This window comes from Heptranchias perlo, chromosome 34, assembly GCF_035084215.1.
Source record: "Heptranchias perlo isolate sHepPer1 chromosome 34, sHepPer1.hap1, whole genome shotgun sequence".
NCBI classification, from domain to species: domain Eukaryota; kingdom Metazoa; phylum Chordata; class Chondrichthyes; order Hexanchiformes; family Hexanchidae; genus Heptranchias; species Heptranchias perlo.
This window is the reverse complement of record NC_090358.1, coordinates 8,043,159-8,055,534: the sequence shown is the minus strand read 5'-3', so window position 1 is coordinate 8,055,534 and position 12,376 is coordinate 8,043,159. Positions and strand designations below refer to the sequence as shown.

General features: G+C 47.0%; 1 protein-coding gene across 1 annotated transcript in view; it reads left to right on the top strand.

Annotated features, from left to right (window-relative positions):
• rgma (repulsive guidance molecule BMP co-receptor a) overlaps positions 1–10,896 on the top strand; it is a 34,087-nt gene extending 23,191 nt beyond the window's left edge. Inside the window, exon 4 of the mRNA XM_067971383.1 lies at positions 5,613–10,896. Within this exon, the coding sequence (XP_067827484.1) occupies positions 5,613–6,311 (699 nt within the window). The 3' untranslated portion in view covers positions 6,312–10,896. The remainder of the gene's footprint in view (positions 1–5,612) is intronic.
• Positions 10,897–12,376: the final 1,480 nt, after the last annotated feature.

Below are 12,376 nucleotides of genomic sequence, written 5' to 3'. Positions count from 1 at the left end.
TCAGTGCTGCGTGATATTTTGTTTCTGCCTGACTTGTCTGCCCTGTGTCTGAATGGATTCCTGATTTTGGAATCCCTATTGTAACAGTTAAAGCACATGGAGCATATTTCTGGTTGGAAGTCACTGAACCGACCTCCGCCTGCGCCTCCCTGTGGCTCATTTGGTAAATGCACCAGCCAATGTGGTGTTGAGCCATGTGGACTAGGAGTTCCAGGCTCCATCACAGACTGCTGAGGGAAGGGCAGTAGGAGTGTAACCATAGGCACTGCTGGACCGGGGGAGGGGAGGGGAGGTGAGGGAAGGGCAGGGGGGAGGGGGAGTGGCAGGCCATCTCAGCCAGGTTGACCTGCTATCTGGTGACTCCCGATGGAGAAAGTGAGAACAGGACCAGCCTCGTTCCTTCATGGTCGAATAGTTTTGGGGAGAGGAACGGATGAAACTGGAGGGAGGGAAAAGATGAAATATTACCGTGTAGCTGAGTGAACGTCTTAACAATCTGACTGGCACAAAAAGGTTAAGGGGCTAAAAGGGTTAAATTATGAGGACCGGTTTATATTCCCTTGAGTATAGAAGACTAAGGGATCGTCTAATTGAGGTGCTTAAGATGATTAAAGTATTTGATAGGGTAGATAGAGAGAAACTATTTCCACTGGTGGGGGGAGTCCAGAACAAGGGGGCATAACCTTAAAATTAGCCGTTCAGGGGTGATGTCAGGAAGCACTTCTTCACACAAAGGGTAGTGGAAATCTGGAACTCTCTCCCCCAAAACGCTGTTGAGGCTGGGGGTCAACTTAAAATGACAAAATTGAGATTGCTAAGATTTTTGTTAGGTGAGAGTATTAATGGATATGGAGCACAGGCAGGTAAATGGAGCTGAGGTACAGATCAGCCATGATCTCATTGAAATGGCGGAATAGGCTCGAGGGTCTGAATGGCCTACTCCTACGTTCCTAAGAGGCTTTGTTAGCAACTTTACTGCATTGCACAGTGCATCGGGGTGGAAGACTGGGGGAAGTAAATAGCTTTCATCCACTCGATGGCGCTGAACAGCCAGGGTTACTTGCTCCCTAATTCTTTTAGTCGAGGGCCACTCTCGGGAATGCTGCACCGTGGAATGATGGGATGCCGGTCAGTGCTTGCAAATGGTGAGCTCCTCCTTACAGCAGTGACTGGCCCTGTCACATGTACCGTGGATGCTGGGATAGTCCTGCCTCCCAATAGCAATCCCTCTGTCTCTCAACAGACAGCTGGAGAAGAGGGGACACCAATGACTTCAAGCCCTGGTGTGCTTCCAACTCATGGAGCAGCAAGGCTGCTGAAGGCAGCAGGTTGAGGGTGATGGATTACAAAATGGTCCCTGGGCCTTATTATGAGTACAACATCTATACAGTAATATAATATTGTGCTTACTTCTACAAGATGTGGGTCATCCCCTGCTCTCTGTATCAAATAGACAAAAAGTATTTTCCATAAAGGAAGGGGGTGGAACATGATTGTCAATATTATTTAGGTCTCCTGTTCTAAAAGAATAGCCTCCCAGAAATTCGATCGTGTATCAAGTGGTGTGTGAGAAACAGGTGCCTCCCCAGTGTGACTTCCACATTGTGACCTGAGTGCTCCTCCTTCTTACATTCATAGATGGGGCTCCAGTTCACTCATCATGCTCCTCCACTCAGATTTGCTTTGGATCCTGGCTGAAAACTGCCAGAATCCTGTAGACCTGTAACCACTGGAAGCCCCGTCTCAGCACAGAAACTGTCTTTTGGTTGGGTCCAAACCCAAGCACAGTTTCTCTTGCCCTCTGTCGCAACCTGACTTGTCTTTACTTTGTTGATTCTTCTGGAGTCTCAGAACTTTCTTATGTTCTCCTATCTGCTATCTTGCATGCTGTTCCTCTTTCCTGCATCCTCACTGTATTGCAATCAAGATTCATTCCCATTTTAACTTGGGGTAGAATTTCTACGGGGGAGGGGGGGTTTTCCTGATCTCCTGTTGTAATTTCGCATAAATGACAGTTTACAATGGTTTTCCAGGATTTCCGCTGATTTTCCGTCGAAGTTACGGCAGAAGATCATCAGAACCCTTGCGGAAACTCTACCTGCCAATTCTCTTCCAGGACCTTAAAACTGCATAATTTCCAACCTTCTCCCAATCTCTCCTTTCCTCCTACAATCAACAGGCTTTTAAAACCCAAACTTTGCGTCGTTTAACCACTACTTTCTGATTTATCTCACCTTCTTCAGTCTTGAGAACATAAGAACATAAGAAATAGGAGCAAGAGTAGGCCATATGGCCCCTCGAGTCTGCTCAACCATTCAATCAGATCATGGCTGATCTTCAACCTCAAAGCCACCTTCCTGCCCGATTCCCAAATCTCTTGATTCCTCTAGAGTCCAAAATCTATCTATCTCAGCCTTGAATATATTCAATGACTCAGCATCCACAACCCTCTGGGGTAGAGAATTCCAAAGATTCACAACCCTCTGAGTGAAGAAATAGCTCCTCATCTCAGCCTTAAATGGCCGACCCCTTTTCCTGCGACTATGCCCCTTAGTTCTAGATTCTCCAGCTAGAAGAAACAATCTCTCAGTCTCTATCTTGTCAAGCCTCTTTCAATGAGATCAACTCTCATTCTTCTAAACTCCAGAGAGTATAGGCCCATTCTGCTCAATCTCTCCTCATAGGACAACCCTCTCATCTCAGGAATCAGTCTAGTGAACCTTCGTTGCACTGCCTCTAAGGCAAGTATATCCTTCCTTAGATAAGGAGACCAAAACTGTACAAATCTTGGCTGTGTCCTGCTCTCTGAACCTCAGTCCCTTCCCCTGTTCCTCAAAAAAGACAATGCAAAGCTAGAACCAGTTTGGCAATGCTGCCATGTAGCTGTTGGACCAGTGATAACCCCTAAGTTCACTTCAGTGCTCGATCTTGAACTTGGAAATATTGTGTGGTGACTGGCTGTGGACCACAGTATTTTCTACCTTAACTTATAAATCCTGAGATTTATAATATCCAAAATTCTAGACTCAGAGCAGTGTTGGGAATGAGAGCTGATTTAACCTCTTCATCGATATCTGCCTGTACATCTGAAGGAAATATGCCACCAACAAGGTGGACGATGAGTAAAAAGAAATGCCTGCGTTTATCAAACACCCTCTTACATTGTTGAAATCTCTAAAAGTAACAATTACTATTGAAATGCGGTGACCTATTCCCAAATGGGGCAGAGTCAGCATCCCATAAACAGCAGTGAGATGGATGATCAGTTAATCTGTTTTTCAGTGCTGGTTGAGGGAGGAATGTTGGCCAGGACACTGCTCTTTGAGTAGTGCAATAAGATCTTTTGCTGTCCACTGGAATTTAGTTTAATGCCTCCTCTGAAGGACAGCATCTCTGACAGTGCAGGACTCCCATCAGGAATGCATTACAGTACCAGCCATGATTATGTGCTCAACTCCTGGGGCATCAGGAGTGGCCTCAACCTCTTGTAAATCCATTGTTTTCGATCACAGTTGGTTGAAGCCACAAGTGAGATAATTGTCACTTTAACTGATGATATCTGCCTCTTATGTGGTTTGTGTGTGAGTCATTGACTCTGTGTATTTCTCATGGTTCTACACTTTGAAGGATTCATTTCCATTTCAAATCGCAGATACACCAAATTCTAATTTAACCGTTTTTTGCCTGAGGCAAGTGGGCCTCTAATAGACAAAAAAAAGGCCCTAAAAGTCCTTAATGGATAATGCCAGCATAGCAGTTTATAACAAAGGTAGAATTTAGATTTAGGTTGTAGCTAGGGAGCAAGTATTTTGAGGTAACACTAGAATGAAATCCTGATGGTTACAGATCTGTCATTGATGGTGGCAGTCCTAGAAGTAGTTTGAGGGGAAGGATTAAGTGTATTACAAAGCATTAAAAGGCTTAAATTTATTGACTTAAATGTGATATTTTGCTAGAGTATTGATGCTGATGCATTAAATAAGCAACACCAATTTCATCAGAAAGAAACACATTGGTGCTGAGGCCAATTATAGAGCTCCTGCCATTGCCCCAACTGGCAGAACCCAACTGAGTGCAAACCATAGGATTCAAACCTTGAAGCCTCCTGGAATGGAGGTCAGGTTAACTCCAGGTAGTGCATTATACACTGAGCTATTTGGGCATGACGAAAATAAACTGGTCAAGCACAAGATCCAAGCATAGTCTTCAGGTGAAGCTGGGTTCGAGGGCATGGGGATAATTAGCCAAAACTAACTTCATTCAGTTGCCATTTCAAAGTCATGCATTCGGTCTGTACTTTTATGTAATACTTTGATTTCATATTATTTATAGTTAAATGGCAAAACTTATGGGAATTTGAGAAGCACAGAAGCAGAGTTGGTTGGAGTTTCACTGAGTACAAGCTGAGGAGCTGGGAGAGGCAAACCTGAGGCCTTACAACACCACCACTGGTGGGAGGATGTCGTTACAGCGTGACAAGTTTACATAGTCATTAATGTGGACGTAGGAATGGAAAACGTTGACAGGAAGTGGGCACAAACATAAGAATTTTATTGTAATATAGACTGTGTATTTTTATTTGCTGGGCAGTCTATGGAACTTGGATAGTGAGCCTGTCATAGAATGATACAGTGTAGAAGGAGGCCATTTGGCCCATCGTGTCTGTGTTGGCTCTTTGAAAGAGCTATCCAATTAGCCCCACCCCTTGCTCTTGCCCCATAGCCCTGCAAATTTCTCCAAAATTTAAATCTGAGTCAACACAGCTCTTTGGGAGTTCACAGGTAAGAATCTGTCAGCAGTATGAACCAAGGGGGAAAGTGCCTATCACAAGATAATTGTTTTTTTTGCCTATTTTGAGGAGTCTCAGGATGTGCGTGATGGTGAACTTCATTGCCTAGTCCTAGTTGTCCTGAGAAGGTGGTGGGTCTTCTTCAAGCAATTGTTTGTACAACTTCATAAGGCATTAAGAGACAACCATGTAGTGTGGACTAGAGTCACGTGTAGACCAGACTGCACAGGGAGGACAGGTTTCCTAAAGGACATTAGTGAACCAGTTGGGTTTTTACAACAATCCAGCAGCTTTCATGGTCATTTTTATGGTGCCAGATTTATTGAGTTCAGTTCACAACTCACATCTGAACTCACAACTGTCCTTGAGCACAGCTTCCTGGAGGGTTGCTTCAGCCGGAGCACAGTTTCCATGGCCTTAGCCTTCCCTATCTCTGTGACCTCCTCCAACCCTACAACACTCCGAGATCCCTGCACTTCCCCAATTCTGGCCTCTTGTGCATGCCCGATTTTAATCGCTCCACCATTGGTGGCTGTGTCTTCAGCTGCCTGGGTCCTAAGCTCAGGAATTCCCTCCTTAAACCTTTCCATCTCTCTACCCCTCACTGCTCCTTTAAGATGCTCCTTAAAACCCATTTCTTTGGCCAAGCTTTTGGTTACCAGTCCTAATATCTCCTTATGTAGCTTGGCGTCAAATTTTGTTTGATAATCGCTGCTGTGAAGCACCTCGGGACGTTTTACTACATTAAGGACGCTATATGAATGAAAGTTGTTGCTGCTTTAAGTTGAATGACACACTGATTGTTGTCTTGCGCTCTCTCCAGCTTACGGTCATCTTCAAGAATTTCCAGGAATGCATTGACCAGAAGGTCTATCAAGCAGAGACGGACGACCTCCCAGCCGCCTTTGTTGATGGCTCGAGAAACGGCGGCGACAAGCATGGGGCGAGCAGCCTGAAGGTGACGGAGAAAGTGTCCGGGCAGCACATCGAGATCCAGGCCAAGTACATCGGGACCACCATCGTGGTGCGGCAGGTGGGCCGCTACCTGACCTTCGCGGTGCGGATGCCGGAGGAGGTGATGAACTCCTTCGAGGACAACCAGGGCCTCCAGCTGTGTCTGCGGGGCTGCCCCACCAACGAGCGGATGGACTGGCGGCTCCCGCAGATCCCGCAGGCCGGGGGCGGCCGTGCCTCGTCGCGGGGCAGAGCCCCCCACGGGGCCTTCACGCACGAAACAGCCACCGCCAAGTGCAAGGAGAAACTGCCCGTGGAGGACCTGTACTTCCGATCGTGCGTTTTCGATCTCTTAACCACCGGAGACGTGAACTTCACGCTTGCGGCCTATTATGCCTTTGAAGATGTCAAGAACTTGCACTCGAACAAGGACAAGTTTCATATTTATCAGAGGACAGGTGATCTCCCACCAGGGAACTCTGCCCCTGAGCAATCCAGTCTCCCAGCTCTTACCATCAAACACTTAATGCTTATGTGTTGGGTGTGGTGCTACCTGGCACATCTATAGCCGTGTTTATGTGACTTTCGAAACGGTTTGTTTTGGTCTGTCCTGCTTTCGGTTGAAACCACCGGTGACTACCTATCTCGTACCTCGTTCTTGAATTATTTCTTTCTTTAAAAAATAAGAACACATTTCTCCACTCGCGCCGTCTGGTGTTAGACGGATACCAGTCGTCAACGGTGACATCCCATTTGTGGTTACGTGTTTGTGACGGTTTGTACAGCATTTGGCGTACGGTGCAGAGCCAACACCAGCATGCAATGTCGGTGTAAACCAGGGGCGTGCGTGGCCATTAATGTTTCGCACCACCACCAACCCCCCCCCCGCAGAAATCAGAGCTCCAGGTCCTGACACGTGTCAGGATTCAAACCCCCACCCCCACCCTTTTTCTTTCTGATGGAACAGAAAAGGAAACCAGTGTGAGGGCGCAGATTCCCTTTTGCACTTTACTCAGTTTCTGGCGCCAGTTGCTGCTGGTGAGGCGTTAACAGAACGCTAGCTCCCTCTGATGGCTAATCTCTCAAGGAAGAAGAGCGGGTGGAAGGCAGAACCTTTCAGTCGCAAAATTCTCAATCCTGTAAAGTATTTTGACAGTCTGTGGAGTTTTTACAGAATAAAGCTGAAAGTCCGTCTTGTGCAGATTGTCTGCGCTGAATCTGCCTAGTTTCAGAATATGTGCATCGACTTTTCACTGGTGGATCACGGGCATCGGCCCTACTGGTACCTGGTTTTGTTCACCCCCCCCGCCATGGGACACAGCTACACCAGCACAGAGCAAGAGGCTGTTCCTCGCCCGTGAGCCTAGATAGTGAATGTTGGCAGGCAATTTACACCTGGGGGGCCTCACAGCAGAGCCCGATACTGGCTTCATCCACTGTCCACAAAAGCGCGTTCCAGCAGGAGTCACTGGATAGTGACCAGGAGCGAACCCGTGCTGATTCTTTTCCCCTCCCAAATCCAGAGGTGTTGAGGCCAAGTGTAGCACCTCAACCCCTGGATGATATCAGCTAGCTCAGCACGGGGCCTTGTTCTGTTTGGCTCAATGCCACGCAAAGCCGAATGGGGGAGCTTGGCATTCAGTGTCATGTTCATTCCACGTACAAAGCAGGAACCGTCAAGTTACACATGTACAATGCATTGCGATGTCATGGAACTGGACGTCCCAGCCCCCTGGTTAACCAGAGCATGAAATTCACTTTCAGTGTCTGACCATTCACACTGGAAAAGGACCTGGATTAAATGCGGAGGTGGGGTGTCAGTGGTAGGACAGAGTTTCATGCCCTGTTTATCTTGTGCCCATTGCATTGGTGCTTAGTTTGACCGCCCATTGCATTGGTGCCTAGTTTGACCGCCCATTGCATTGGTGCCTAGTTTGACCGCCCATTGCATTGGTGCCTAGTTTGACCACCTGTTGCTATGGTGCCTAGTTTGACTGCCTGATGCTTTGTTGCTTAGTTTGACCACCTGTTGCATTGCTGCCTAGTTTGACTGCCTGTTGCATTGATGCCTAGTTTGACCACCTGGTGCATTGGTGCCTAGTTTGACCACCCGTTGTATTGGTGCCTAGTTTGACCGCCCGTTGCATTGGTGCCTAGTTTGACCGCCCGTTGCATTGGTGCCTAGTTTGACCGCCCGTTGCATTGGTGCCTAGCTTGACCGCCCGTTGTATTGGTGCCCAGGTTTATACTGCAGGCAGATTTGGTAAATCTCAGCCATGTGCCGTTGTTCTAAAGCTGTGAAGGTGGCATCAATGGCAAAAGTACATCACCGGCTGCCTGTGGATAGAGCAAAGATGGCGGACTGAGCACAAGACCGGCTGGCAACAGCCATTTAATTTTACCATCAGTCCATCGGGAGCGACCTCCCAAGGTGGGGGAGCTGGGAGGTGGGGGGGGGGTTCCACCTGCATTGATGTGATCCAGATCAGCCTGCAGGGTTTACAGGGTGAGTCTGAATTTGAACCAGCCTCCATTTCACACCATACCTCCATATTGAACAGTGGGGCGTTTATTTTGGCCCTTTATAATCCCCCTCTCCTTCCCCAGTATGTAGAGCACCTCTTCAGCGAGTTGCTTGTGTTACCTGGGGCTGTGTAATCAAACAAAAGGGATCTTTGCCACAGAGTTCGTGTTAAAGGAGACATGTTGGACAGAATATATGTGTTGCACAAAATCCTGACTTGAGTTTCCCTCCCCAATCCCCACTGTTGAGTGAGACCTGCTGGAAAGAAGTGTGTGTGTGGGGACATCAGGGGTTTGTGGGCTAATTTTGTGAACTGTGTGTATCAGCCTCCCAATCCAGCTGGATGTGACCCTGAGCGCTGACCAGCTGTCCGCCTCTGACCCTTAGATGGTCACGTGGCTGAGGGAGAGAGATGAGTTTAAGATAGGAGCAGATTTTATAGATGTATATAAAACTAGATTCACATTTTTTTTTCTTAAAAACAGTTTTATTTATTTATTGTGAGCATTGCGCTCCTGGTCGCCGCATTACACACAACACTCGGGCTTCAAGGAAAGAGACGGGCCTTTGACAACATGGAAAACAATCGAGATAGATAAAGATGAAGATGTGACAACTCTGTACCTTCGATGTCAACTTGTTTCAAAGGTTTGCAGCAAGTTAAGGTCACAGTATGAACATATTAAATGACCTGGGTGGGAGAGGGGCTACCTGGCAGCTTGGGGGCTATCCCTGCCGTCTAACCCCTTATATTGGGATTTCACACACCTGTAGATTGTTTTTTTAAAAAAGTATTTGATTGAAATGAAAATACTTTTTTAAAAGACAGCAGACAGGTGCGATTGCCCCCTCCTTGATTTTTAAGCTCCAGTGTCAGGCAAGACTTGTTGCCATGACGACACAGCCCCCTCTGTTAAAGGCTAGAGAGAACTGTGCAGAGCTCAAAAAATGTCCACTAGGCCTTGACCCTCCCCCTCCCCCTCCCTCGTCATAATGTGAACCCTCTTATTGGGGGGGGGGGGAAGATTCTCCCAAGATCTCCTGAATCGAATTGGAGCCAAGTCTGGCGAGAGTAATCAAATTAGGAATTTGATTTTTACAATAGGCCTTACAGCCAAGGTCTCACCATCAGGATTCCCCGCCCCCCCTTTATAAAATTAAACTGCTAAAGAATCGTCGTCTTCTCTTTGCACATTGTCTTAGGTTACACCGAGTGCTGACACACCCTGTGTTAATCTCCTGCCTTCAGCTTCTGCTTGTTGCTTGTCCTCTGTATCTTTCATTTTCTCCCCTTCGTCTCCTGACGGTGCCAGCTCGAGCTGGCTGCGGGCTCTACGAGCACCAACAGCTCCTTGAATGAGTAGTCGGAATTCAAAGGTGAGGCTAGACAGTGAGTGTTAGCAGGTTTCATCCCAATCCTGCCCCTTCCCCACCCAGCCTCTGCACACGCAGTTCCAGCACGGCTCACTGCATGGCGATCAGGAGCAGGAACCCTGGCTGATTACTCTTTCTCTGCCTCCCTAACCCCCCGCACAGAGGCCACCTCTAGTGAACCTAACTTCTGTTGTGACTGAGGGTGTAGTGTTTGTTTAGAACAGGTGGGAGCGAATAGTGTTCTCTTCACCTGAGTGTAAACTTAAAGGACAGGGTTAAATGTGAGACCCACATCCAGACACAGAACAGCATTCGCAAGCTTAAAGCAGAATGGCACCAAGATTCATCGATGAAAATTTAACACAGTAATTAATCAAAGACGACAATTAAAATGACCCACCCCACCCCCATGGCCTGAAGGCACTTTATGTGGACAGCAGTATGTACTGGTGTGATCAGAGCTGTAGGTGTGGAGCTCACTTGCTACGACTGTGTAAATGCAGCGTTGTATATGGTTGGGTGTAATTTATATTTGTTGATATAATATATGGAGACTCATGGTGAACATTTGTGACTGTACATATGGAGTAATGTAATATTTCTTTAAATATTAATGTCTGAAATTTTAGTCCCAGCAAATATGTTTACCTGTTAATGTGCTTTGGTTGCATTATGTTGGCAAAAAAAAAGGATTTGCAAAAGCGGGCCTTTACGATTTCTTTAAAATTAAAGGGGTCTCGTCGGCTTCACCCGTGAGGGAGAACATCTTTGCTGCGATAGTGTTTGTGAGCGACACAGTGGTGGTCTTTATCCCACCATGCACTGCTCTGTTTCCAAGGCAGAACGTCATTACGATGAGCCCAGATGGAATCTCTTCTTTCCACACCACCACCCCCCAACCTTTCTCTCTCGCTTGCCAAACACGTTTGTGTGCCGACGAAGCCCCTTTAAGAGAGATTTACAGGGATGGCACTTTATTTCAGTTGTGATGTGATGGTTTTTTACAGTGACTGTAGTTCCGCTTTGTTTGAATCAATGAGACTGTAGTAGGCGGGCACCACAGTGCCCAGGGAACACGTGGCATGACGACTTAGTTGGTGTTTCCATGAAAAAATACTTTTTGGGAAAAAGAAGTGAACAACTCCATTCTTTCTGTATGTAGAAATTCAGCAGGACCCCCCCTGCTTGTACATAATGTAAATTATTTATTATTGAAAAAACTACGAGTAAAATTTTTGACTAAGAATTTCAACAATTCAATTTGTTGGGTGTGTGTTTTTGTGCTCATTAAGGTGCGGGATGTTGGTATTTCAGGCACTCAGTGTTGGCATCAAGCATTCCCAGCCCGGGTACAGCACAGCTTAGGTACAGAGTAAAGCTCTCCCTACTCTGTCCCATCAACCATTCCCAGCTCGGGTACAGCACAGCTTAGGTACAGAGTAAAGCTCTCCCTACTCTGTCCCATCAAACATTCCCAGCTCGGGTACAGCACAGCTTAGGTGCAGAGTAAAGCTCTCCCTACTCTGTCCCATCAAGCATTCCCCCATTAGGTACAGTACAAGGTAGATGCAGAATATTACATAGAAATTACAACATGGAAACAGGCCGTTCGGCCCATTCAGTCTGTGTTGGTGTTTAATCCTCCGCATGAGCAGTAGTCCTAATCCCTTCAGCCCATCCTATTCCTATCTCTCTCTATTCTCCTTTCCTTCAACCACATTATCGAACCAATTCTTAAATGTTGACATGGTCTCTGCTTCAATCACTAACTCCGGCAGCCTCACAACCCCCTGTTAACAAAAAAAGTTTCTCCTGCTCTTCGGCCTAAATCTCCTCCATTTAATCTTCTATCCCCTCGTTCTAGATCCCTCAAATCACGAGAGACAATCTTCTCCACTCTGCTCCAAAAACATTTCTCAAAGATCAGACGAGTTCTCCTCACTGCACCACTCGAACTGTCCTGTGTCCTCTCCCAATGACTCTGGTGATCTTTCGTTCCTCCCTCACTGCGCCCTCCACTTTCTGCTTCACCTGATCGACAACAAGGGCTTGGATTTATATAGTAATTTTAAATTAATTCTCGGAATGTGGGCATCGCAGGCAAGCCTGGCATTTACTGCCCATCCCTAGTTGCCCCTCGAGAAGGTGGTGGTGGTGGGCCTTGTTCTTAAACCACTGCAGTCCATGTGGTGAAGGTGCTCCCACAGTGTTGTTAGGTAGGGAGTTCCACGTTTTGACCCAGCGACAATGAAGGAACGGCCGATAAACGTCCAAGTCGGGATGGAGGGGAACTTAGAGGTGATGGTGTTCCCATGCGCCTACTGCCCTTGACCTTCTAGGTGTTGGAGGTCATGGGTTTGGGAGGTGCTGCCGAAGAAATTTATATAATGCCTTTAACGTACAGATAAACATCCCGTATCACCTCACAAACAGGTGCAAAAGAGAACAAACACCAGGCCGAGAAAGATGCCCAAGAGTTTAGTCAAAGAGATGGGTTTCAGAGGGTTCTGAGGGTAGAGAGAGAAGTCGAAAGGTTTAGGGAGAGATTTCCAGAGAGCAGGACTGAAGCAGCTGAAGGGTCTCCCAGCAGTGGGGCGGAGGGGATGGAGAGGGGCTCCGTCATAGGAACAAAGCATTCAGGAGGGGAAATAAGACGGGACGGCAAAAAAAGTGGCGGGGCACGGCATTTATAGACGAGGAAAAGGAGTGAATTTTATCACTGGAGGATGGGGAGT